The 26,961-nt window shown below is 35.4% G+C and overlaps 1 protein-coding gene across 1 annotated transcript in view; it reads right to left on the reverse strand.

The window, feature by feature from the left end:
• Positions 1 to 25,671, reverse strand: part of LOC148948124 (uncharacterized) — a 108,411-nt gene extending 82,740 nt beyond the window's left edge. Inside the window, exons 1-2 of the mRNA XM_089096103.1 lie at positions 25,601 to 25,671; positions 620 to 853 (exon numbers count right to left, since the gene is read on the reverse strand). Coding sequence (XP_088952229.1) covers positions 620 to 853; positions 25,601 to 25,648 — 282 coding nt within the window. The 5' untranslated portion in view covers positions 25,649 to 25,671. The remainder of the gene's footprint in view (positions 1 to 619; positions 854 to 25,600) is intronic.
• Positions 25,672 to 26,961: the final 1,290 nt, after the last annotated feature.

Below are 26,961 nucleotides of genomic sequence, written 5' to 3' on the forward strand. Positions count from 1 at the left end.
TCTATACAATAGGAAAATCAAAAACAAAACAAATGGGGAAAAAAAGAGAGGGTACAAACCAGGAAAAAAAAACAGATATTAAACAAATGTTTAGAAGAAACAGATACGAGCATGATAAATGCCTGGAAATGTCGGGAGTTATGTCAAAAATAGTGTAAGGATCGTATCTATTTGTAATATGATTTTTGTTGCATTAATTGTACTTTTTTTTGTTTGTTTTTTATTAAAAAACAGAACTTGATTTCCAAAAATACTTTGTATATTAATCACCTATCCTGCATTTAGTTTAGTCAAAAACTGGAACCAAGCATCCTTGGAGTCACAAGTCCTTGGACACACAAGTTACATATTCAAGTGGGGTAAGAAAAACTTTCAAAAGACAGTTCTTTTCTGCTTTTACAAAATAGTTTGGGGTTCAAATCCCCCATCCACCAAGATACTCAGTTGCGTGTCAGAAGTTGTTCATTTACACAACAAAAATAGCCCTTTTACCCTTCTACAATAAAAGTATCACTCTTTATTGCTTAACCTTAATTAATAAGAAAATAAAAATAATTAGAAAATTCAACAGATAGTAGAACAAAATAAAATGAAGTAGTACAAGCAAAAAATTACTTACATACTGGTTCCTTATAGCGTCGAAGGCGCCTTTCAGTAAGCCAAGCAGATGCTTGCAGTCTGGATTTTCAGATTTTACCTTCAAAATTTTACAGTTACCACCCTTTATGGAAAATTCAGCATAGTCTTCTTCATTGTAGAGATTTTTCAGATAAGCAATGGTTGATACGGATACTGTAAGGAGCTTTATTATGTAGGACTGGGAACTTTCTTGGTCTTCAACAGCATAGAATTTCTTAAAAAAAATCAAAAATCAAAATATGTTTAACTATTTCGGTAAAAATAAAACATTGAATAAAAATATGATTCTCCCTTGCGGCTGCGAAAAAGATAACAGCCAAGGAAATGTCAGAGACAATCAAGAAGTCCGTGGCAACGAACTGTAAGTAAGGAACAACGCAGCTCAATAGTAACCGAAATAAACTCAATTTGAAGACAGCTGATGATCTTCAAATACTACCCCACTTCTGCATACCCAACCCAGAGCTCAAACCACCCCTCCTCCCCCTTTCAATTCAGCAATCAAGCTGCTCAAACAAGGAAAATCCAAAAGGACTATATCATATCCTATTTCACTACAGAGTACCTTATGAGATAGTCCAGATAATCAAAAGTCTGTATGACCAGTTCCAAGGCCAAGTAATAACATCTGATGGGTTGTTAGAAGAATTCACAACTTCATCAGGATTACTTCTGGGTTGCATTTAATCACAACGCCTCCTCAACCTCTTTCTCAATGTCTTGCTGTCACTTATGCAGTTGGGAACTGATTCAACAATAGAAGCGCTGCTGATAGACAACTTACATATATTGATGATATGGATAAGCAAGGCAACTCTTAACAAGAACTGCAAGCACAAGCTAATAAACTGTACTATGTCACTAAGTCATTAAGGATGGAGACCAATGTCAACATGACCAAAGTCATGGTAACTAGGCCTACAAGAGATGAATTAGATAACCCACCCATTTTCACTAAAGGTGGTTGACAGGTTGAAACAGTTGGCCACTTTCTGTACCTTGGTAACCTTCTCTCCTTTGATAATTGCCATAGTTCTGATGTAAAACGTCAACCTACACTTGCTAGCTCCAGCTTCTAAAGAATATCACTAGCCAACGTCTGGAAAAGTAACCATCTGTCCAAAAACTCAAAGCTCACCAATTCAACAGTTTAATAATTCCCACAGTCTTGTGTGGATGTAAATCATGGACGATAAAAACCAAACACACAAAACAACTTTTAGCTTTCAAGGTGAGATGCCTATGTTGCATGATACACCAAAGGCACTGAAACCATTCTCAGCAACACTTAAAAACAGCAACCGTGCTGGTTTGGCCACATTAAGCAAATCGAACCAAATCATCTCACAAAAATTGCCCTTGAAGGATCTCTTCATGACCTTTGTTTACATGACAGACCCCAAAAACGATGGACAGAAAATTTTGTCTTCAGCAGCGTCAAGATACTCCAATTATCATGTACCAAACCAAACGGAACAACGTACCGAGGCCTTGTGCACGAACATACAAGAGGAGTAATCCCAAAAGCTCCAACAAGGATTGTCGAGACCATGTCAATTAAAAACAAGCAGAAAAAAATTTCTAAATTTTTTCCACAAAACAGTTTTCAGACGAAAAGTAAAGAGCTACATTAAGACAAAGATGAACAGAAATAAAGTCAAGTGATTTTTCAAACAGAGAAATACCTCAAATCACTATCAATAAATAGATAATACACAAAATGAACAAAACTATAAGAAATAACAAAGTCAAATTCAAGTTAAGCAGAAACTAGGCTACCCCAAAGAGGAGCAGGGCAAACATCCCTGGTTCCTTCTCAAGACCAGAATATAATTAACACTATCCCGAAAACAAAAATATTTTAGATGTCTTCTCTTTTATAATTTTAATAAATCCAAAATAGGCCTAATTAAGACTTTCAGCCATGAATGTCAGAGAATATTAAACTTTCAATCCACATTTATTTGTTTTATTCGGTAATTTTGGTAAAGAGAGTGATTTTTTTACTTTCTTTTTTGATGTTATGAGAAATATAAACACATAGCTTCAAAAAAAAAGATTGTTTTCAGTAAAGTGCATACTATATTCGGCTCTTTAGAGGGTAAAAGGCGCATTAACCATACTCCTCTTTTTGGTAGTTTGTTTGGTTTGAGGTTGACTTGGTTGTTTATTGTAATTTCTGTTTATTTTGGGTAAACAAACAGTAAATCATTTATTTACTGATAGTGATTTATGGTAGTTTTTCGTTTGAAAAAAAAAGAACCATTTCACTGTCAAGTTTACTTTGCTACTATTATCTTGAAAATGGATAAAAACTAAGAAGTGGAAGTGAAACTGGCAGATATAGCATACAGCACATATGCTTTTTGTTTGGCCCTAGATTGTTGGCCAACAAGGACAATCTTATCATTTATCTGCAGAATATGTCCTAGCAGACATGTTCTGCTAGCAGAACATGCAGAACATCTCAACCAATATCTTATTAGTATAAGACCATATAAAGCGGAATTTAACCCTATTTTTGTGCAGTTTATTGTTCACGATATGATTAGTCAGTCAGGTATACAAAACATCCTTTAGACAATTTCTCTGCAAAAACTCAAGTAAATCATCCTCCGTTTTTCTGAGCGCCCAAACTTTAGAACCATACTTGACCTGTTTTATCGCTGTAGCTTCCAATATTTTAATCTTGGCTTGCAGACTTATCTTCCCATTCTTCCAAAAAAATTTAAAACATAAAAAAAACACCCTGGGCCTTAGGTATTCTACTTTTAACATATTCACTACATCCCTATCTTTACTAATAATACTAGGCTACCCAGGTATGTGAAGCTGTCCCCTTGATTTATCTTTTTATTACCCACCATCACCTTTTTACCTTCACTTATCCCTAGTCTTAGCAACTTAGACTTCTTAAGATTAATTTTGAAATCTTTTTCCTGCAGCCTGAACTCACAAAACCTCTAAAAGCTCATTTATCTTGCTAACATTTTCATTTAGGATGCTTAAATCATCAGAAAAATCTAAGTCTAAAGGAGTTTTACTTCTTCTTTTTATTCTGTGTTCTTCCATTGCCTTTGCTGTGCTCCTTATGACAAAGTACATCAAAATGACTTGTATAAATAATGTGGGTAAAACATATCCCTGCTTTACTCCTGATTTAATACAAAACCGGCTACTAACCTAATTTTCTACCTTAACTGCAGCAATTTCAGCAGGGGCACCGGCAGGGGGGCCATGGCTCCCCCTGGAAATTTCGAACAATAAGGTAATTATAAGGAAACCAAAGGAAAGAGAGCAGATTATGAAAAAACCATGGAAAAAATGTGTGTTGCCCCATTGTTAGCTGCTTGCCAATATATTTTGACCCTTAATAAAGAAAATATAAGTTTCAATTTGTGATTGAGTGACCCCTTCAAGTTTTCCCCAAACATTTTTTCTATATGATTAGGTTGAAGTAACAAAAAGAATGCAATTTTTTTATAGTAATGAATGGTAAGTAAATAACATTCCTTGTCAGTAGCGAAAGTATAAGAGCCTAACTATTGATAACATTCAAGCAAAGAATCAGCTTTTTATGGTGATCCAAAAAATGTATTTGTTTATTAGTAATTAGTGCAGTTATTAGTACATAACAAAGTTCGTATACTTATAGATAACACAAGGACACAACTTAATAAGGGGCAATTTCGGTAAAAAAAATATGCCATCAACCTTCGCTTGCATTGCAAGAGTACCCATGAGCTGATATATGGAAGCCACTAGAATTAAAAATGTTTCCCCTGAACGGAATGCTGGGAATTTCTGTATTTTCCCCCTGAACGGACACGTTTTTTGTGTTTTAGTATCATTTTTTTTCCAGGAGTGATTGTATTTATCTAGTTGTCACTTTGAAAAAGATTTATATTTTTACAGTTATAAAGTATAAAGGTGTCAAATATATTGATTTTTGGCATTCAAAATTAGATTAAAAATATTGACTTAAAAATTTTTGTCTGATTTTCTTAATTTTAGTTTTAATGTTTTACTTCGAACACAATACTTTGATAATGCGTTACTTTTTATAAACACTGAGTCTAAAGGCATTAAATATTTTGGTGTTTGATAGCCAAGTACAAAACTGTCGATATAGTTAAAAAAACATCCGGCCAACGCTTCGGCATTGCTCAACAGAACTAAATGCTAGAAGTTTATATCTTAGTTTTTGTAAGTAGGCTATTGTTTTGTGTATTTTTTTTAATTACTTACTTTTTTCATTTTTATATACTTTTACTTTAATTGCCATACTTTTTTCATTTCTTTAGAAAAATTTTTGTCACAAAGCTTCATGAAATAAAGAAAAAAAAACAAGTTTTTTCAACTGAAAATAAGGAGTAACAATGAAAATTAAAATGAACAGAAATTATTACGCATATGAGGGGGGTTGCCCCCTCCTCAACACTTCGCCCTTCACGCTACAGTTTTTTGGCACTTTAAAATAAGTTACTTATTATTCTAATTAAACAACCCTTGTATTTCAGGAGTCGTTTTTAAAGAATTCGGAAAAAATTCAGACTTTAGCGTAAAAAGCGAGATGTTGAGAAGGGGGAAACCCTCTCATATACGTAATAATTTCTGTTCTTTTAAGTTTTAATGTTGCTCCTTAGTTTCAGTTGAAAAACTCATTTTTTTTGTTTAATTTCTGATCTTTTTTTTAAATAACGCCAGAATACCTGGCTCCACCTCCACGGAAAATCCCTCTTCCCATAGAAATATCCTCTGGACAATTCAATCCTTGCGAAAATTTACCCCGGACAATTACCCTTAACATCTACACGCGAAACGGTGAATCGGTAAAGAGAAGGCAAGAAATTTCGTACAGGAATACTGGAAAATTCACTCAGTGTAAAATTTCCCCTGAAAAGTTCACCCCCCTGGAAACTTCCCTCTCCAAAGAAAATTCACCCCAACCTCCCACCCGAAAAATATATGCATACTTCCCAATAAAAAATAAACGCTGGGCAAATTTGTAACTTAAAAACCTTTCCCCATGTTTTTTTAGGGGGTCATTTTATGTCCAAGACATAGTTATTGGGCCTTTAAAATATGCTGAACAAAAAAGCTATCTCAAAATTTTAATAAGACGATTTTGAGAAAAAGTGGCGTAGGAGGGAGCCTAGTTCCCTCAAATTTTTCGGTCACTTAAAAAGGGCACTAGAACTAGAATGAACCATCTCCTGACGTTCTAGGCCCACTGGGTCAGTACGATCACCCCTGGGGAAAAAATAACATATCAACATGCATCCGTGATATTTCTTCTGGCAAAAATTCCAAAATATGAGCTTGAAACCTCAACAGTACGGTTGTTTGATACGATGAGTCTCATAATGTCTTTTTCATTAAAATTCTATGATTTCTATGGGGTCTTCCCCCTTTTTTCAAAAATCAGACAAGATTTTCTCAGGCTCATAGCTTTTGATGGGTAAGACTAAACTTAATATAACTTATACATTTGCAATCCACATAATAAGCCAATTGTTTTGATAAATCTATTGCTATAAAAATTCCGTTTTTAGAGTTTCGGTTACTATTGAGCCGGGTCGCTCCTTACTTACAGTTCGTTACCACCAACTGTTTGATTATGCATCAAAATCCAAAAAGGCTAGAGATAATTGAAATATTAATGTTTTTTTCTGAGCTACCAAAGTATTGTATTCATAAAACTTAAACAAATAGAAAAGGTTTTTCAACTAAAGTAAGGAGCAAGTTTAAAGCTTAAAATAAATATAAATACTCTGTATATAAGGGGGTCTGCTCCCTTCTCAATATTTTGTTCATTGAACAAAAGTTTTTGATGCTTTGACAAATCTTTTTTTTCCCATTGCATATTTTCTTAAAAATCTGGAAAAAAGCCAAATTTCATAGTAAAGAGTAGGGAGCCAAGGAGCACACAACCCTTCATACAAAGATTATTCTGTTCAATTAGGTTCCAAATCTGTTCCTTGTTTTCAGTTGAAAATATCTTTTTTTATTTAATTTACGATTATTTTCCAAATGATACCCAGGCCAAACCAAGATATTAGTTGAGGTACCGTTCCCTTAAATCCCTGGTTAATTGCTTTTAAAATGTGTAAATTAATAATTGTGCGTTGATTAGTACCATCCTCCGTTTAAATTTGCAATTTCAATTTTGGATAAAATTTGAAAATACTTAAAAAATTGGCGACGAACAGTAATTTTAGTGAGAAGTCCTTATTTATATAATCATAAATGAATTTCAATAAAATGAAAAGGTGTATTTCTGTTTGCATGGATTGATGGATACTCTGTGAGACCTTTGATCTTCTACATAACTGAATCCATCAAAACCTCTAGAATAGGATTTTCTTATCGATAAATACAGTACATACATCCGTTTAAATACATTGAAGTACTTCATATAAATTGAAAAAGAAAAGTATTACCATGTAAAATTAAGTTCCTAGCAGTATTTGCCACCCCAAAGAAATGTCCTTGCGGGGCTGATGATGACCTGCCTTGCCTTTTCCACCTACGTTCTTTTAGGTATAGGAATGCAACATTTTAGCTGTATAGAGAAACATTTAATTAATTCCTACTCCCCCCTACCTCTTTCAACATTTACCTGAAGCCTCAGGAAGAGTAAGCAGTTTGTCCATTAAAATGTACTTTTGTAGGAATCTACCCTACCCCCACCTAAACAATGACTCACTCCCCTTCAATAGCCGATAAGCAATTACATATCACGAAACGTAGCCTATAGTCATTACAAGTAAAGTAAATCAACCTGGTTGAATCAGGTACTGCCACCGCGTGGCATTACTTCTTTTGCAACTGGGAAGCCTAAAATATAGTTATTGATACTTTTAAATCAATTAGCTTCTCAGAATTTTAAATTGATGACAAATTCATTCTCTTCGGGGTAAAGTCGTGGTTTGGTGCCATAAACCACCTAAATTGTCACCCAACCACCACTGATAATTTGGCGTCGGCCTCCCTGCCCCCCCGTAAAATTTTCTGCCGGCGCCCTTAAATGTTAGTTTTGTGAATAGCACTTTAATGTATTTGTCTAGTATACCATACAAGAATAGAACCTTTGCGAAAGCTTCTCTATCAGCTGAACCAAACAATTGCTCATAATCTATTAAACTAAGAATTAAAGGTGTTTGATGACTCAGACACTCCTCAATTAATAATCTAAGAGTGAAAATTTGGTTCATGCATCCTCTTCTCTTCCTAATACCACATTGTTCTTCTTTTAAAAATTTGTCTCCAGCATTTCTAAGTCTTAACAGTATCATCATAATAAGTAATTTGCTTGCTACAGAAACCAGGCTAAGTCCTCTAAAATTACCACACTCACTCTTATCACCTTTCTTATAGAGGGGTTTGATCTATGTTTTCCTAAAATCACTAGGCACTTCTCCTTAAAAAAAAATAAATATTTATAGTATTCAGTACAGTAACATATGTCTATTCTAATATTCTAATAACCACCATATTTGAAAAACTCATTTACCACACTATCAGCATCTTGACCCTTATTATTTTTAGTCATTTTAGAACTGTTGCTAATTGTTCCTCACAAAATAGACATTCTCTCACATCCAACATACCACAAACTTTTTCATTCTTTTTTTTTATCAAACAGTTTTTGGTAACAAACTGTAAGTAGGGAGCAACCGCTCCATAGTAACCGAAACTCTAAAAAACGGAATTTTGATACAAATAGATGCATCGCCTGAGAATATTTGCCTTATTTTGGAAAAAAGTCGGAAACACCCCCAAAAAGTCATAGAACTTGATTGAAGATCACACCATTAGATTCAGCGTATCAGATACCCCTACTATAGAAGTTTCAAGCTCCTATCTGCAAAAATATGGAATTTTGTATTTTTTGCCAGAAGAAAGATCACAGATGCGTGTTTATTTGTTTTTGTTTTTTTTCCCCAGGGGTGATCGTGTCGACCTAGTGGTCCTAAAATATCGGAGGAGGGTTCATTCGAACGGAAGTTAAAAGTTATAGTGCCCTTTTTAAGTGACCAAAAAGTGGATGGCCTCTAGGCCCCCTATCACACTCATTTTTTTCCCAAAGTAACCCGATAATAGTTTAGACCGAGCTTTTTCGTTCAGTGTTGTCGAAAAGCATATTAACTATGTCTTAGAATAATTTAATCCCCCAAACTTCCCGGGGAAACGTCTGCAATCTCTGAACTTTTCCCAATGTTTACATATAGTATTGGTTATTGGGAAGTATAATGAAGTTTTCAGGAGGAATTCTTTTGGTAGTTGGGGGTGGGGGTGGGTCGGGGGTTACGTGGGAGGATCTTTCCAAGGAGGAAGTTTTCATGGAAGATGGGAAATTGCTATGAAGGGGGCACCGGAATTCCCAGCATTATTTAAAAAAAACGATCATAAATTAAATAATAAAAAAACATTTTTTCAACTGAAAGTAAGAAGCAACATCAAAATTTAAAACGAATGGAAATGTATACGTATATGATTGGGTTCGCCCCCTACTCATTACCTCACTCTATACGCTAAAGTTTTAATTGTACTTTCATCAGAGCTATTTATTCTAATTACGGCCTTTTGTGATTAAGGGGTCATTCTTAAAGAATTGGAACAAAATTTGAACTTAGCGTAAAGAGCCAGGTATTGACTAGGGGGTGAACCCCATAAAATACGTAATAAAAATATACGTATATAGAAATTCTTTATGTAAGTTAATTCGTAAGTCACGTTTGAACAAAATTTCGAAAAGGCCATTTAGCAAAAATAAGTAAAATTAACATGCAAATTTCGTTTTAATTATTCACGTACGGTGAGCCAAAATAAAAGCTGCATTAACTCAAAAACGTTCAGAAATTAAATAAAAACAACAAGTTTTTTTAACTGAAAGTAAGGAGCGACATTAAAACTTAAAACGAACAGAAATTATTCCGTATATGAAAGGGGCTGCCCCCTCCTCAACCCATCGCTCTTTACGCTAATGTTTGACTCTCAAATAAACTTTCAAATGGGGATAAATCCATTTATTTAGAAAGTGAAAAACAGGTACAAAAGTCCAGATATTTCGGTCACATATACAGCGACCGTCTTCAGTAGAAATAGTAAAATAATAAAATTGAAACTAGCGTATTCATATACAACAAAATAAATAACTTTTCGGGTCATTCACAAAATAATGAACTTCCGGATTATTCACTGGATTATTTTCAGAGAGTTCATTGACAAAGTTCTTGATGTAAATTTTCTTCTTTAATCTTACCCAAATGTAAAACAAATTTCCGATGAAATTTGTTTCCAAACAAATTTCATTGGAAATTTGTTTTACATTTGGGCAAGATTAAAGAAGAAAATTTACATCAAGAACTTTGAATGAACTTTGTCAATGAACTCACTCTGAAAATAACCCTGTGAATAATTCGGAAGTTCATTATTTTGTGAATGACCCGAAAAGTTATTTATTTTGTTGTATATGAATATGCAGTTTCAATTTTATTATTTTAGTATTTCTACTGAAGACGGTCGCTGTATACGTGACCGAAATATCTGGACTTTTGTACCTGTTTTTTCACTGTCTAAATAAATGGATGTATCCCCATTTGAAAGTTTATTTGTTCGTCTTAGAACGGCAGTGTGGTCTAAGAAAACAACACCTAATTTAAAGGTGTTATGTCGAAAATAAGTTTGAATCTGTCTCACAACTTTGTTTTTTAAAACAATAGACCCGTTTTTTAGCACTAAGATCTTACATCTATTTGCAAAGATTATCGTTTTTTAACTCATCTTTGTTCTAAGATCTTACAGCTCACTGATGTTAGCGAAAAGTGTGAAGACCGCCACTGTTTTGCCATATTGAATAATGATGAGAGAACTTTGATGATCTACTCATCATTAGGCCTGTTTTTTCACTCATCAATGTGCTAAGATCTTACATCTTTTGTAAGAAAACGCTTAAAAGTGAATTCTTTGAACAAAGATCTTACATCTTTGGCTGTTTTTGTGCAAATGTCTTTCATCATTCTGCTCTGATTAGCGGTCTGAGAACAATGATGAGTAGATCATCAAAGTTCTCTCATCATTGTTCTATATGGCAAAACAGTGGCAGTCTTCACACTTTTTGCTAACATCTGTGAGCTGTAAGATCTTAGAATAAAGATGAGTTAAAAAACAATAATCTTTGCAGAAAGATGGAAGATCTTAGTGCTAAAAAACAGGCCTATTGTTCTCAGACCACTGATCAGAGCAGAATTATGAAAGACGTTTGCAAAAAAACGACCGAAGATGTAAGATCTTTGTTCAAAGATATAACTTTTAAGCGTTTTCTAACAAAAGATGTAAGATCTTAGCACATTGATGAGTGAAAAAACGTCCCTAATAAAAACTTTAGCGTAAAGAGCGAGGGGTTGAGGAGGGGGAAGCCCCTTTCATATACGGAATAATTTCTGTTTGTTTTAAGTTTTAATGTTGCTCCTTGCTTTCAGTTTAAAAAACTTGTTTTTTTATTTTAATTTTTACAGGTTTCACAGCTCCATCACAAGTGATGATATATGACTGATTGTGGTAATTACCTTGCTTTTTTATTTGAGGTACTTATTATGGCTTCTTTTGAACATCTCAAGAGAAGGATATTTCAGGATTACCTCTGCTGAGAGGCCATTCCTTTGGCAATAGATTGTTGCAGCAACAAAGAGAGCAACTGGTCTGATGCATGATGTGAATAGTGTCAAAATGGAATTGTCAGGGAGGATGCTTTTGCATCTTATGATGACTCCTAGCTCCTGGTAGCAGGCAGATCTATATTTGCCTAGGAGTTTAGCCAACATGAGATTAAGAAGAAATTAATTCTAAGAAGGTATAGTGTGTCTGATTTTGTTATTTACTCTCCTTTGAAAATGAAAACAGGGTGATCTTTCCCATTCCTTACCTTCAAAATTAAGAGCTCTTTTACTTTTGATCTATTGAAACTGACAAGCCACCTATCTGCCCAAACCTTAATTTTTTTTAAATTACCCTGAAGCTCCTTATGAGGATTTCTTTGTTTTTTTTTGCGATGGAGATCTTTGTTGTCATATCATCAGCAAAATATCTTTTTCTTAAATTTTATCTTGGTTTAGCATATTCTCAAAATGTTCTGCCTATATCTCTTGAACTCTTTCCTTATCATAATTGTAGCCCTGTTCCTCTCTTGAACTGGGACGAGTCCAGATTGACTAATCCCTCTCTATTTATAAACATGCCAGTACAATATTTTACAATTATACCATCTGGTTGCATCTTTCAGATCCTCAGCAATTTTATCCATGGCCTACACTTCACACTTCCTTAATTCATATTTTAATGCTTTCTCCAATTTCTTTACATTTCTCTTATTTTCATATGATCCATTGCTGAAATAATCCATGTACAAGCCCATCCTCCTCTACATTTAACATGTAATATTTTCACTAATATTCCTAGCTGCATTTCCAATTTTCTTCTCCAAGACAGCATCAGCAACTTCACAAACCATTTTCCCAAAATTGTCCATGTTTCCTACCCCTGGGATATGAGTTTCTCAAACACCTAATAAGTCCAGTTTGCAGCATCTGAACTCATCAGTCAAAGTGTTGATACAGTAGGTATTTTTTAACATTGTCACATTCCAAGTTTTGAATTTTTTAAGCACTGAAATTATTATGGCCTAGGAGAAATACAGTGGTCCCAGAACCAATGCAGGATGGGGACTAGCACATCTTATCAAGTCAATATGAAGTATTTAAGCAGCTTAGAACTGGACAGCAAGACGTTCCTGGGACCTCCAGTTGAATAGAGGCTTTGAGTTTTCCTTGGTTCTTCTTGGTCACAGCATGGTTTCCTACTTGGTCACAGCTTGGTAATGCTCTTCTTTCAACAAGAGTCAAAATCCTCCATAGACAATTGCAAGCCTATTACCTCTGACTTATTAAATATTCATGTCTACAAATATTTTGTCACTAAGAGGCAGCAGCCCATAACAGATATTCTAGCTAAGAAGAGGTTTTTCAGCCCAAAAAAGCCCACCAACATAGACCAAATCCAGAGAAATTATCCATTCATCCCAATACAGTGAAAATGCTGTGTCATTTACCCTAAATTGCACTTGCTAGTGATATGGATGAATCCAGTGCACTCTAGTCAGTGATGATAGGGCTACAAGACATGAGTATTATGTTGTGTGAGCCATGGTTTAGTTGCTCAGTCCTTGCTGAGATTTGATTTGAAGTTGTCAATGGTTGTTTATCCCACTGTTGTTTTGCTTAGACCCTTCTGCAGACTTATGATCTGGTTGTAGAAGAAATGGTTTCTCTTTCTTGTCATGGCATGCTTGCAGAACGGCTTTGCTGAATGACCTCTGGTATGTGATTGCCGGGCAGGCTAGAACTTGTCTTTGTTGTCAGACTAGAGAAGCTTGTAGGTCATTATCATGTCACCTCTTTGTTGATGGTATGTTAGAGTTGGTAGCTTAAGGCTCTGTAGTCAGTATGCAAACTCTTTATCTTTGAGGCTCTTTATGCATTTTGTCACCCATCTTTAGACAGAATTGAGAGCCATCTGGTCTGTTTTATTAATTGGTGTGGCAACTCACATTCCAAACTCCAATCTTGTCTCACCAAGCTCACATAAAGTTTAGTAACTATTGCTGGAGATCTACTGGTGATTGTGCGCTTGATGATACCAAGAGTTTGGTTAGCCCCTACTACTGCAGCTTGGACGTGGCAGTTGAATTTAAGGTCTTCATCTACAATAATGCCCAGATCTCTTTCTGAGGTAGGGGAGACCAGCCATAACTGGAACACAAATCTTCTTTTGGGTATTGCTTGAGTCTGGATGAAGCTATCTAAACGCACCAAAGACCCACCAATAGCCTAAATATTCTAGTTTCTCCGAAAATTTTTACCAATTTTTAGCACTGTTACTTTTTTGAAAATGGAAAAAGTCTAGAGTCAGTTATTTTGTACCGGTTATCACAATACCCTTCACAACTGGGACAAAATGATGGGGTAAACTGGGACATAATGTTATTTCAAGGGTAAGTGCATATTTTCTTACTTTTTTACTGAACTTTCGAATATGAACGCATAAAAGTAAGCAATACTCAAAACGTCATAAACTACAGGGATTTTCAGTTAGATATTTCTTAAAAGACATTACTGAAAGACTGTTTTGGTGGAACTATGGAAAAAATTCACTCAAGTCTTCCTGAAAAAAGAATTACTTGACACCTCTGTCTGTTCCTTCTGATGCAACTGGCAATCTCAGCTTAAAATTTGCACATCTTTTCTCTTCTCAAAGATAGCACTAGTAAACTTATAAACCCTTAACACCTTCTAAACCTTGATGAATACACTACCACCTGAAAACAGTATGGATTTCTTACCTTTGGACATTCAAGAATGGCCAAGCATTGAAAATTCTGAAAAGAATTACAAAACAACTATAAAACCTCATTTTGTCCAATTTGTTGATAAAAAACTTTCAGTCATCTTGACCAAACTTCACTCACATGTGGGCAACTAGATGGCAGTTTTTCAGTTGCATTTTCAGATTTTCTAAAGAATATTAAGACATTAAAGAGTTGAATGTCCCAGTTACAGCCAGTCTCCCATACTCTTGGAAATTGGTTGTCTCACACCAGCATTTGATAACATTGAGTATTGCCATCATTGGTTATTTGTTCCAATATGGAGAAACTTGCACTTTTCAACATTAAACCCAGGCCACAATATATTGGTCCATTTACAAAAGCTGTCTAGATTGGACAGTAATGAGGCCCACCCTGCGGTGTGTCAACAGGACCAATAAGTTTCAATTCATCAGCATACAGGCTAAATTAATTTGTAATGTTTTTTTGGAGTGTTGTTGATGCAGACATTGAGGAGTGTAGACCCCAAAACAGTTCCTTGAGGCACCCCACTTAAAACCTCTGCTATTTCAGATTAGTAAGCTGCCGCCTTCACTAAAAACTCTGACCTGCTGCTTTCTTCACTTCAAGAAAGACATTCTCCAGTCCACCAAACCCTCTTCAATTCCATTTGCCTTCAGTTTCAACTGGAGCCTTTGATGACATACTTTATCAAAGGCGTTAGCAAAGTCTAGCAGAACCATATCCACAGGAATCCTTGGTCAAGGAGCTCAGTTATGTGATTGTGTGAGTCAATCTGATTTGTTTTTTGACAGATCTACCTGGTCAGAATCCATGTTGTTAATGGGGTAAAATTTCCTTGAGGGACACCACTCCTTAAGGTCACCCTGCAGTATTGTATCAATTGCAGTTTTGGTTAGGAAGAATTAAGAAAGGTCCACCTTGATGCCATGTAAGCATAATTTACCTATTGGGGATAGTGATGGAGAAAGGAACTTATGATAGAGAGGAAACCTCAAACCCTCTCACACCACCTGAACTGATCTAGCCTTTTATACCTAGCCTATCCTTGACATGAAATTTGTCAGGGATCAATTATAGGCTAGGCCTAATGGTTTTGACTGGTCAAAAAACCTGTTCATGTAGAAACCAAAGCACAATCAGATAATGTCTGAAATATTGACACAAAAGATTAATTGTAAAGCTCACTGAATTTGATTGTTTTTAATCAATACCTGTTCAACACATGACATGGAAAGATTCAATTTAAAATTGTTTGGTATGATTTCCTCACTTTTCATGATTCATTTCTCTGCAAGAGGACCTTGACAAGCTCAATAGTTGGATGTCCAACTGGCTGATGGAAATCAATATCGACAAAAGCCACAAGCTAACAATAGGGAAACCTACTATCCACTATGAATATAGACTAGGAGACTTACTGATCACATCATGCCAGGAGGAGCGCAACTTGGGAGTTGTCATTGACAGCAACCTTAACTTCCAGGCCCACTACAACAGCATTATTGGGAAAGCAAATCATGTTGCAAGAGTTTTAAAGCACCACTTCACTTTTGGAAATGATAAGACCCTTTGCCTTCTCTACAAAGCTTTAGTATGGCCAATCCTTGAATATGGTCATTGCAGTACCAGTCCCTTTTACCACAAAGTCATCAAAGCTCTTAAAAAAGTTCAAAAACAATTAACAAAGTTTTATCCGATTCTGAGAAACTTACCTTGCGAAGATAGGCTCTGCAAGCTCAAACGTCCTTCACGAGCTTATTGACTGCACCGAGGAGACTTCATTGAGTTATACAGGCTTTGCTACGACGCCTAGGAAAACATCCAGGTTACAGATATTCCAAGCTTCAGCCACACAAACCTTTGTGGTCCCAACCTCAAGCTTCAAGAGGAGAGGTTCCAAAAGGAAATTGGCCATTGGGGGTTCAAGAACCAAGTAACACAACACTAGAACAAGCTTCCCTCTGAGGTCATCAATGCCAACTCATTAAACTCGTTCAAGCAGGAACTGGACAAATACTACAGTGAAAGTGCCTACAATTTTTTTCAATTTAAAAGATTTTTGTAGAGGCCCTGTGGCCTATTTGTTTTGCATTATATTATTATTATTATTTCTTTTGGTAAAAATAAGGAATTAGGTGTCACAATAGGGTTGACAAACACTTCTAAGCCAGTGACTGCTTTATTTCCAAGCTTGTGTTTTTTAAAAAGATTTCTTCCCAATTGAATGCCAATCAAACAGTTCGTGGTAACGAACTGTAAGTAAGGAGTGACCTGGCTCAATGGTAACTGAAACTCTAGAAAACGGGTTTTTGATACCAATAGATATATCAAAAGAATTATATTTCAATGCTGATTTTAAATACATAACTTTCATCAAGTTTAGTGCTACCTATCAAAAGTTACGCGCCTGAGACAATTCGGCTGACTTTCGAAAAAAGAGGGAAAGACCCCTTAAAATTTTTAGAAACTTAATGAAAATCATACCATCAAATTCGGCGTATCAGTGAACCCTACTTTAGAGTTTTCAAGCTCCTATCGACGAAACTGTTGAATTTTACATTTTTTGCCAGAATAAAGCACAAGGATGCGTGTTTATTTGTTTTTTTTTTTTTTTTCCCCAGGGGGATTCGTGAAGAATAAAGTGTCACAGAAAATCTTAGGATGGCTAATTGTGACATAAAATAAAATTTCTATTGCCAATTATAATTGAAAAAAAAAAATTGAGGCCCACTAGGCCCCCTTCTAAGCTTATTTTTTCCCAAAGTCCCCAGAATAACGTTGTTAGATAGCCATTTTGTTCAATAGGGTCAAAAGTATGATAAATATGTCTTTTAGGATGACTTAATCCCCCGCAGTACCCAGAGGGAGGGCTAAAAGTTATGAACTTTACCCAATGTTAACATATAGTATTGGTTATTGGGAAGTATACAGAAGTTTTCAGGAGGTTTTTTTTCTGGTAGTTGGAGGGAAGGGTGGGTCGGGGGTTATGTTGGAGGATCTGTTCATGCAGGAAGTTTTCATGGGGGAAGGGAAATTGCCATAAAGGGGGCGCCGGAATTGCCAGCATTATTTATTGGTTATTGGGAAGTATACAACCATTTTCAGGTAGGATTTTTTCTGGAGGGGGGGGGCTAGAGGAGGGGATTACTCTGGAGAATAGTGCCATGGAGGATGTTTCCTGGGGTTAGTAGACATTTCTATTAAGGGGGCACCGGATTTCCAAACTTTGTTTAAAAAACGAGCAGAAATTAAATAAGAAAAAAAATTTTTTCAACTGAAATATAAAAAGGAATAATATAACTTAAAACGAACAGAAATTATAACGTATGCGAGGGGGTTCTACCCCAAGTCACTACCTCGCTCTTTACGCTACAGTTTTTTTTAGTGCTTTCAAAAGAGCTATCTATTCTAATTAAATGGCCTTTGTGATTCAGGGGTTTGTGAATAAAATTTTTTTTAAATTTTAACGTAAAGAGCGTGGTATTTACTTCGGGGAGAACCCCCTCATATACGTAATAACATATACGTAATAAAAAAAAACAATAAAAAAACAAGCGATACGGCTCAATAGTAATCAAAACTTTTAAAAACGAAATTTTGATGTCAATAAATGTATCAAAAGAAAGTGTTTATCATGCTTATTCTAAATATATAAATTTTATTAAGTTTAGCATTACTCATCAAAGGCTACTAGCCTGAGAAAATTTACTCGATTTTTAAAGAAGGGGGGAAACATCTCCTACAAGTGAAAGAATTTTAATGAAAATCCCACCGTCAGATTCAGCGCATCAGAAAACCCTATTACATAGGTTTCAAGCTCATATCTGCAAAAATCTGCAACTTTGTATTTTTTGCCAGAAGAAAAATATACGAATATAGAAGTTAGTTATGTAAGTTAATTTGTAAAGACATCCATTTAGCAAAAGAAAAGTAAAATTTTTATGCAAATAAAAGCTGCATTAACTAAAAAACGATCAGAAATTAAATAAAAAAAAACAAGTTTTTTAAACTGAAAGTAAGGAGCAAAATTAAAACTTAAAACGAACAGAAATTATTCCGTATATGAAAGGAGTTGCTCCCTTCTCAACACCTTGGTCCTTGCGCTAAAGTGTTTTACTGTTCTAAAAAATAGAGTTGTAAGAAAGAATCAAACTTTAGTGGAAAGAGCGAGGTATTGAGGAGGGGACAGCCCCTTTCATATACTGAATAATGTCTGTTCATATTAAGTTTAATGTCGCTCATTGCTTTCAGTTAAAAAAACTTGTTTTTTTTTTATTTAATTGATAACTAAGTCACCTTTTATCAGAGTATCATATAGCCTATTGTACTTGGAAAGAGCATCCACTGGGAAATCAAATTTAGCTCTTGCCAAGACAAGACGTGATGTGAATTGCCTGCCTAGATAAACCGGTTTAAAGCGGACTATGAGTGCTGCAAGCGATAATGACAGGTATGTTTATTCGCCTGTTTTGAACTTTATCCAAGTGAATTTCGAAGCGGGAATTGACGACGGTATTATTGTGAGTCATGGGGTTGATTTTTTCGAGAATTCGGCCGTTTCAACTGCAAAGATTGAACTTTATTCAGCTACAGTTCCAGATGACTGTTGTCCTAAGCGCGTTGGGAATAAAGCAATTACAAATAATATCAGAGATATGATTGATTTAATCCGTAATTGTGATTCTGAGAACATAACTATTCCAATTTATGTGATCCGACTTCCAACCAAAGTTCCTACCATACCGGCTGTAGCATATTCACGCTTAGCTACCAAGATTAATAATATTGGCCGAACTCTAGAAGTTATTGATTCTAAGCTCACAAATTATGATATGAATGTCCCGGCATTACCTACTGTCCCCGCGAATGATAATCTAGCCACAGTTGTTATCTCGAATGTGCCTAAGGTTTTGAATAACCCAGCAAAACGTAGAGAGGTCATTGACAAGATCTCCGGTCATGAGGCAATTAGCAGCATACGGTCGTCTAACGATAAACTTGTTGTAAGAATCGATAATGTGACCGTAAATGATTTTTGCAAGGCTGTGCCCTCAGTTTTAGTGAACTCTAAAGCCAAACTTATCGAAAAGAAATATTTTGGTCTATTAAAGGGTATAGGCACTGATTACGATATCTCTCGCCTTACTAAATACCCTGGAGTCTCTGACGTGACAAGGCTTGGAATTTCCCATGCACTCAGAATTTCGTTTGTAGATGTTGCAACTAAGATCAATGCCATTAAAAATGGATTGAAAGTTGACTATGAATTTTTGCGCGCTTTTGAGTATTTTCAGATCCCGCGTTGTTGCCATAGATGCCGTTCTCCTGACCATGTAGTTGCCAATTGCAAAAGCCCAGTAGTGAAATGCTCCCGATGCTCCGATCCCCACGAATCATCAAAGGACTCTCCCTGTCAGTTGTCCCCTAAATGCGCTAACTGTGGTGGAGACCATGTGTCATATAGTTTGCGATGTCCCAAGTTGCGTGCTATTGCTACCAAAGGTATTGCCAAATGATATCTTTGCCTATCTCTATCTGTTCTTTTAATATTAATGGGACCAAAGATAAGGACATTTGTATTGATAATCTTCTTGATACATTTGATGTAGTCCTTCTTCAAGAAAATTTATTGCCGGCTGTGAGCGTAAATTTCCTTCAACGTAGCCCTGGCCACATTGTCTTTTCTACAAATGCCCAAAGAACTTGTGGTCATCCCTCCAGTGGGTTGGCTTGCGTGCTGAATCAGAAACTCTCTTCCCTTTCCCCACAGTGTTACGGATCTGATGATATTTATTTAGCCGTCAGGATTGGTGATCTTGTACTAGTCAATGTTTATTTGCTTCATAATAAGAATAATCTTGTGTCATTTACCCATTTTCTTAAAGCGTGCAAAAAACTGAAAAATTTGGTATCGGGTATTGAGAAACTTGGTTATGATTGGCTACTAATGGGTGACATGAACTGTGATATGACATTGTCCTCCCCCGATCCGATTCACTGCTCGAGTGCCTCCCCCTTGGTTTCCGGATTCTGACAAAAGATCTTCCATTTACTTACATACATGCCAGCGGCTCCCGGTCTAACCTTGACCACTGTGTATGCTCTCCTGGTGTTACAACTTCAACTGTCCATGTTGATGAAGATGAAAGAGATTATGATCACATACCCATATCTTTGTGTGTGTCAGTCACATCTAAACTAGTAATAAATGCTCCCCAATCCGTAGAAAAAAAGTGGTTTCAATGGCGAAATTGGAATTGTTGTGATTGGCCTTTATATGTGGCCACGCTTGCAAGCCTGCTGAGTACCATTAATGTGCCTTATAACCTCCTCTGTTGTGGAGTTAGCTCACCTAGTGCTCGTTTGCAATTGAATATGTATTATCATCAAATTATTTTATGTTTGAAAAAAACCGAACAAGTAGCTGTCCCAATTGAAAGTATTCGGTCCAACACGCGAAAGTTTGTTTGGAATTATGACCCTCTTTTGAAAAAAGTGAAAAATCAGGCCAAGCTATGGTTACGTATTTGGATTGCTTGTGGGCGTCCCTCTCGTGGTACTGTTTTTGATATTAAACGTAAAACGAAAACGGCTTATAAAAGACAACTGCGGTCCGTTCGTGAAGCTGGAGTTAATTTTTCAAACAGTTCGAAAGAGTGGAAGTTTGTGACAAATTCTTCTAAGTTTACTGATTATAAGAGTGATAATATTCCGCAATCAGCTTGGATCCAACATTATTCTAATATTTTTTCCCGTGTTAATTTCGCTGTACATAGCCGATATTCCCAACTCCTTGCTAAGTGCCTTCCCGAAAAAATGCAACAAAAGAACGTCCTTCCTGTGTCAGCTGATATAATTACTGAATCGATCAGGCAGCTGAAGTCTCAGTCTATTGATATTGATGGTATAAGCATTTTTCATTTACGGGAAGATTCTCGGGACCTAGTAAAACATTTGCAGCTACTTTTTCAAATGTGTCTTTGTTGTTCTTTAGTGCCTGATAGTTTCCTATGTGGTACTGTTACCTCAATTGTAAAGAGAGGAAAAGATGTAAATAAATGTGATTCTTATAGGCCTTTTACTGTCACCTGCAATATTAGCAAACTTTTTGAATATGTGCTTCTTCCTTATATTATTGATTTTGTGAATTATGATGCTAATCAGTTTGGATTTAGAAAGGGGATTTCTTGTCATTATGCACATTGGGTGCTTGCTCTCCTTTTTAAGGATGCACAAACGAAAGGTCAATCATTACAAATATGTGCTTTAGACATCTAAAGCTTATGACAGTGTTGTGCACCCTCAGGCTTTTTATTCTTTACATCAGCTTGGTATAAACCCATCAATTATTTCTCTGCTACGTTTTTGGTATTCGAATTCATATGTTAGATTGAAATCGAATGGATGTGTTTTTGGAAATATTCCTGTTAAAAGCGGGGTTAGGCAAGGAGGAGTTCTTTTGCCTTATATTTTTAATGCTTGTATTTCGAGTGTGATTAATAAGATTCCCTCCAGTTGTTTTTTTGGTTTTTCGGAAGTGTCTTATTTAGCATATGCTGATGACCTCCTCTTGATTAGTCGTTCCAAAAGGAGGCTTGAATGGAATGTTAGCATGGTGGGATCTATGCTTAGTGAAATAGGCCTATCATTAAATACTTTGAAATGTGAATATTTACTCTTCAACGCTGTTAATCCCCCTGCTACTCCCCTTGCTTGCAATACCTTTATGGTACCTAGGGTCCCTGTTATTAAATGGCTTGGTATTTCCATTTGTGAATCCGTAGGAAGTATCCGACGTAAATTTATTTGTGATTATAAGGATAAGCTTAAAGCTGGTTATGGGAAAATTGTTGCAAACCGTGGACGTTTTAATAGGCGTGGTCTTGCTAAACTCTACTGTAGTTTCTGTGACCATGCGATTTTATCCGCTTCTGGGCTGTATCCAATTTTTACTAAGCATGATCTGAAACAAATGAAGGTTAATTATTTTAGATATTGTAAGTTCCTATTATATTTGCCGCTTGCTGTGCGCAATAGGCGACTTGTTGGTCGTTATGGTGCAACAAAAATTCTGTCCTCGCTTGAAATGGTGCAAGCAAAGATCAGTCAGGATGCTAGTTTTCGGTTGGGCCCACATCACAGTCTCATCTGTTTTTTTTATTAGTGATTATATTTGTGGTTAGATTGTCGCTGTTCTTTTTCTTTTTTTTTTTGTGTTTGTATTACTCCACTATTTTACATTTATTGTACAGTGGGTTATAAATAAAATAATAATAATAATAATAAATGGTACAGCTTTATTTTTAGCATAGTGTTTCCTTAGGAAGAGCTGAAATTCTATGATGTTAGGCTACTAAATTGGTAAATTTGTAGTTGAGAGGCTTCTTGCTATCTTGGAATGCAGTTGACTTAGGCAAATAAAAATTTTAGGAATGAATCCAGGAGCTTATGGAGTGTGTTTATCAAGTTACTATCTCTACCCTTTCCTTATATCTTGGGATCAGAAGATTGCTCAAATGATAGATTTTGAAAGAAATTTGGGTTTTGAGTTTTTTTCATTATCTTTTTTTAGTTTTTGGAAATATGATTCTTCACATATCAGCAAAATTTAAGGTCAAATCAAGAATTTTGTATTTATACTTAAGAATAAAGTGCTCAAATCTTTAGAACCTTATAAATCAAAATTCAGCACAGAAATATAATGCCCTAGAGCCTCATTTGAGCACCTCTGCCTCTCAAGGTTTCACTTTTATAGATCATCAAAAGATAGGGCCTAAAAGAAAGGATATACATAGGTACATCAAAATACCCATCTAGGGAATCATCAATGCTCTGGATATAATTCATGAGTTTTATTCATCTTCCTCAAATACTTTCTAAGATATCCCAAATTCTCACTACTTTAATAATTAAATTACTGTAAAATCTAATCTATAGCACCTAAAATGTGGACTATCTTACCATTGGAATTGTCTAAAAAAATATTTGATTATATAGAATGAAATACTGATCCACAAGCAATGCTGATTACTTTAAATGCATTAATAGCCAATAGTAGAGCCTAATCTTGGAAAACAATCTTAAATATGGGGTGTTAAAGATGGAACAAAGTAGGCCAAATCATAAACACACTAAAACTTGGATAGATTTGATCTAACACAATTGTTGTAAAGTAGAATAATTAGGCTAGCCTATAAGGTAAAGGCACCAATGATTCAACAGTTTTTGTAAAAAAAAACTTTTTTTTTACTCTGGAAGGCTTAATTTAAAGACTTTTGGTTTGAAAAGGATTTCAGTATGTAGGAAAAACATCTAAGAATCTAATTGTTTGATTAGAAGCTTTATAGAAAAGGGTACAAAACTCCCATTTTCTTAAATAGGAGTATTTTCATCTACAAATTTGACAGAACAAAAAATTATCTGTTTTTGATGCCCAATTCAACATGTGTCAAAATACTTGGGGGATGCTTGTTGGTGGATCCTGGTGCATTCAACATGCCTATTCTTTTTACTTTATTTCTTTGTTTCTCTTCAACTTTGTTTAATGTATAAACATATAAAACACTATTCAGATAGTGGAAGCAAAAAAGTGAAAAATCCTCTCAAGTATAGGATCAAAATTGGACAATCATATGGAGTGTAATTGTGTCACCTATGTCATATGACTCATTTCTTTTTTTCATAGTGTTGCGTATATGCCACAAGAATAGCATCTCCAAACGCTATCTGGAATGACCCACTTCCTTTTAGCTTCAACACTCCAGCAAAGATTTCTAGAAATACTATTAAAAATAATAATAATCACCAAATTTCTTGTTGTTGAGAAAGCACTTGTAAAGTTAATAACTGTTTTTGTCAGAGAACCCTCGGATTTCGACACAAACTGTTTCTCATCTGTTTTACATGTTCAGTGAAGTTTTGACGCAGTCACCAATATTTTGACAGGGTCTGTTGTTGTCTGTAAAAGGTTTTGACATTGCTATCGTAAGACATTCTCAAAAGAGATGAATATCATAATAGAAGCCATATTATATGTTTGAATTTGGCTGAAGGAACATTTTTAGTTGGCCACTACATTAGACAAAAAATTTTGAAACTTGGAACACAGTTTCATTAATATAATATTTGCTGCCATTTTAGTTTAATTCTATCAAGAAAAAGCCAATGTGGCTACATTTTAGAGACAATTGGATGTATCTGGATGCACTGGTGCTGATCCCAACCTTTTTAAAGAAAAAATAACCAAGCAATTCCAGTTTGAAAATTACATAGCCAAAAAACTTGGTACTGGTGCATTATACAAACATTTCTAAAAAGTCAAGTTTGGTTAATGCTAATGAAATAAAATAGGATGAATATATAACAGTTTATAAACAAATTTGGGTAAAGTTCTGCAAAATCATATTATTGAGTTAGGAATAAAGTTAATACACCATTCAATGCCTTTTTTTATGCTAATTACGAATATAATAAGCATTTCTATCAGAAATGAATTTCAGCCCCCCCCCCCCAATATATACCAAACCTTACCCTGAATTGGCATATATAGGGGGGGGGGGGCTGAAATTCATTTCTGTTGGAAATGCTTATTATATTCGTAATCAGCATAAAAAAAAGGCATTGAATGGTGTATTCACTTTTGTCCTAACTCAATAATATGATTTCGTAGAACTTTGCCCAAATTTGGGCTATATATTTGCACATTAGGGGGGGGGGGGGTAAAGCAAAGCATATTTTAAATATTTAACCTAACCTAACCTAGGTACATTTTCCCCCCTTAAACCCCAAAAAACAATTGTTTAAATATTGTAACTCATTGAAAAACCAGGGCTTTGCAGTCATTTATGTATAGCAGTCTCTTGAGATTAGCTTGTTTGACAGGTTTCCTTGTACAGTATATAAAGGTTTCTGTATTATGCACCAGTACCAAAAATTTATGGGAGCTAATTTTGTGTCGAAAACAGGAAACTGATTGAATTGATTATTCTTTTTTATCTGGATGTATTGGATAAAGTGTCCATGTTTTGCATTGTCAAAATATAATGATGGCTTCAAGAGATGTTGCTCTAAGTTAAGACTAAGCAGTTATCCGGTTTTGAAGGAAAATTTTTACAGTGGTTCCAAATTGCACTGTTGAATCATTAGTGCCTTTACCCTATTTAAATAATCCAGGCTGCAAGGGTAACTTCTATATAAATTACAGCCTTAGAGTATGATCAAAATGTTATACAATGATTATTTGTGTCAAAAGATAGGTTGAATACACTTGCCACAAGGTTAAACTTGCAAATAGACTAGGCTAACTACATTGCCAGTAGCTTATGAATTTTTAGGAAGGGTATATGTGAAGTCTGATTGAAAGATTGGCTGGAAAGTCAATTCTTAGGATTACTCATGGAGGAATTTTCAAGGGGGGAAGTGGCTAATACTCCCAAACTATTCACATGTTGCTTCTGGATGTGAATAAATCCCTTATTTATCCAACTTCTGCAAACACATTCATATTCTAACTAAAAATTAAAAAGTGCAATGAAGTAAACATGAAAGTACAGGAAGCTGAGGCTGCTTTTGCTTGACTTTTTGACAGACTTTTGCCATTTTTGAATTGAAATTTATTTCGTTTTTTTAAATATTCGCTTAAAAGAAGAAGTAGATGGCAAGGCGTTAAGCGTTCGTAACTTCTCGTTAACCGTTCGTAAGGCAAGGTAAACTGTTAAAGTGCTTCAAACACCACAAAATCTCACTATCAGCTAAGGTTCTAGCTTACCATACCTTCACACAAAGTATGTGTGCAGAACTCAATTTATATCCGCTTATATTTCAACTTCTAGAATCAAAAGATTTACTGCAAAAATTCTGAGGAGATTCAAGATAAATCAGAAGCAACCAATTAAGCAGCTCTGTTCATCTCACAGAGTGAGTTAAAAGGAAAAGGGGTGAATAGTCTTGACTGAAAAGCCCGCGTTTGCTGAACCCTAGTTCCGGCTAAAAAAATTTGTATCAGGTTACATGAACTACAAATTAGTTCATTTCACCCCTATGACTCTCCAAAAAGCATCATCAGATATTCAGAAATCCATTGTCCTCATCCGTAACCAAGTTTCCTTATCAGTTAAAACAAACTAATCATCCCAATTGAACTTCTTAATTCTATTGATATGTTGTGTGAAGTGCAGGTACTTGAGTCACCTTTCCCCAGCAGTTTAAAACCTATAGGCCCGTACCAAAACGTTTCTACACACTCACTACCGCTCTCTTCTTCACTCTACAAAACAAATTATGAATAACCTTTTTATTTTTAATGAATTTGTTGTTAATTAATAATCAATAATCGATTTGCATCTTCTTTAAAATACCAATATATGCTGTAAAAATCTTTTTATCCACGTGCCAAAGCAGGTTATTTGCTTATTTTCATGATTGCAGTGTAGGTATTAGAAATGTTGGCTATGTAGCAGAGGCGTTTAATTGGGCGTTCAGACACTGAGCTCTGTCTCAAACTCTGTCCAAGTTTTCCGCTCAGAATAGTTGAAAGCTAAAAATAAGAACTATCGAGCAACATTTTTAGAACTGAAAACACCTATTTAGGTGACAATTATGATTGTGAATTTTCTATTTCTGAAAATACCTTGGACTTTCAACCATTCTGAGCAGAAAACTTGGACATAGTTTGAGACTGAATCCAGCGTCTGAACGTCCACTAAGGGAAATGGTCTCCACACTCAGTGGCTGACAATCAAATAAGACATACTGGATAGTTTCATCGGTTGAGAAGCAGACCTGGCGTGGAGGGGAGTGATGTACCTTCCAATTAAAAAACAAACTAATAAGAAGAAGGGCACCTGATTTCAGATGGTAATATAGCACTTTATGTAATCTAGTATGAAAAGGAGATACAATCAATTTACTGC

The sequence above is a fragment of the Artemia sp. Qi Xiang Cuo genome, chromosome 10, assembly GCF_049724085.1.
Source record: "Artemia sp. Qi Xiang Cuo chromosome 10, ASM4972408v1, whole genome shotgun sequence".
NCBI lineage: Eukaryota > Metazoa > Arthropoda > Branchiopoda > Anostraca > Artemiidae > Artemia > Artemia sp. Qi Xiang Cuo.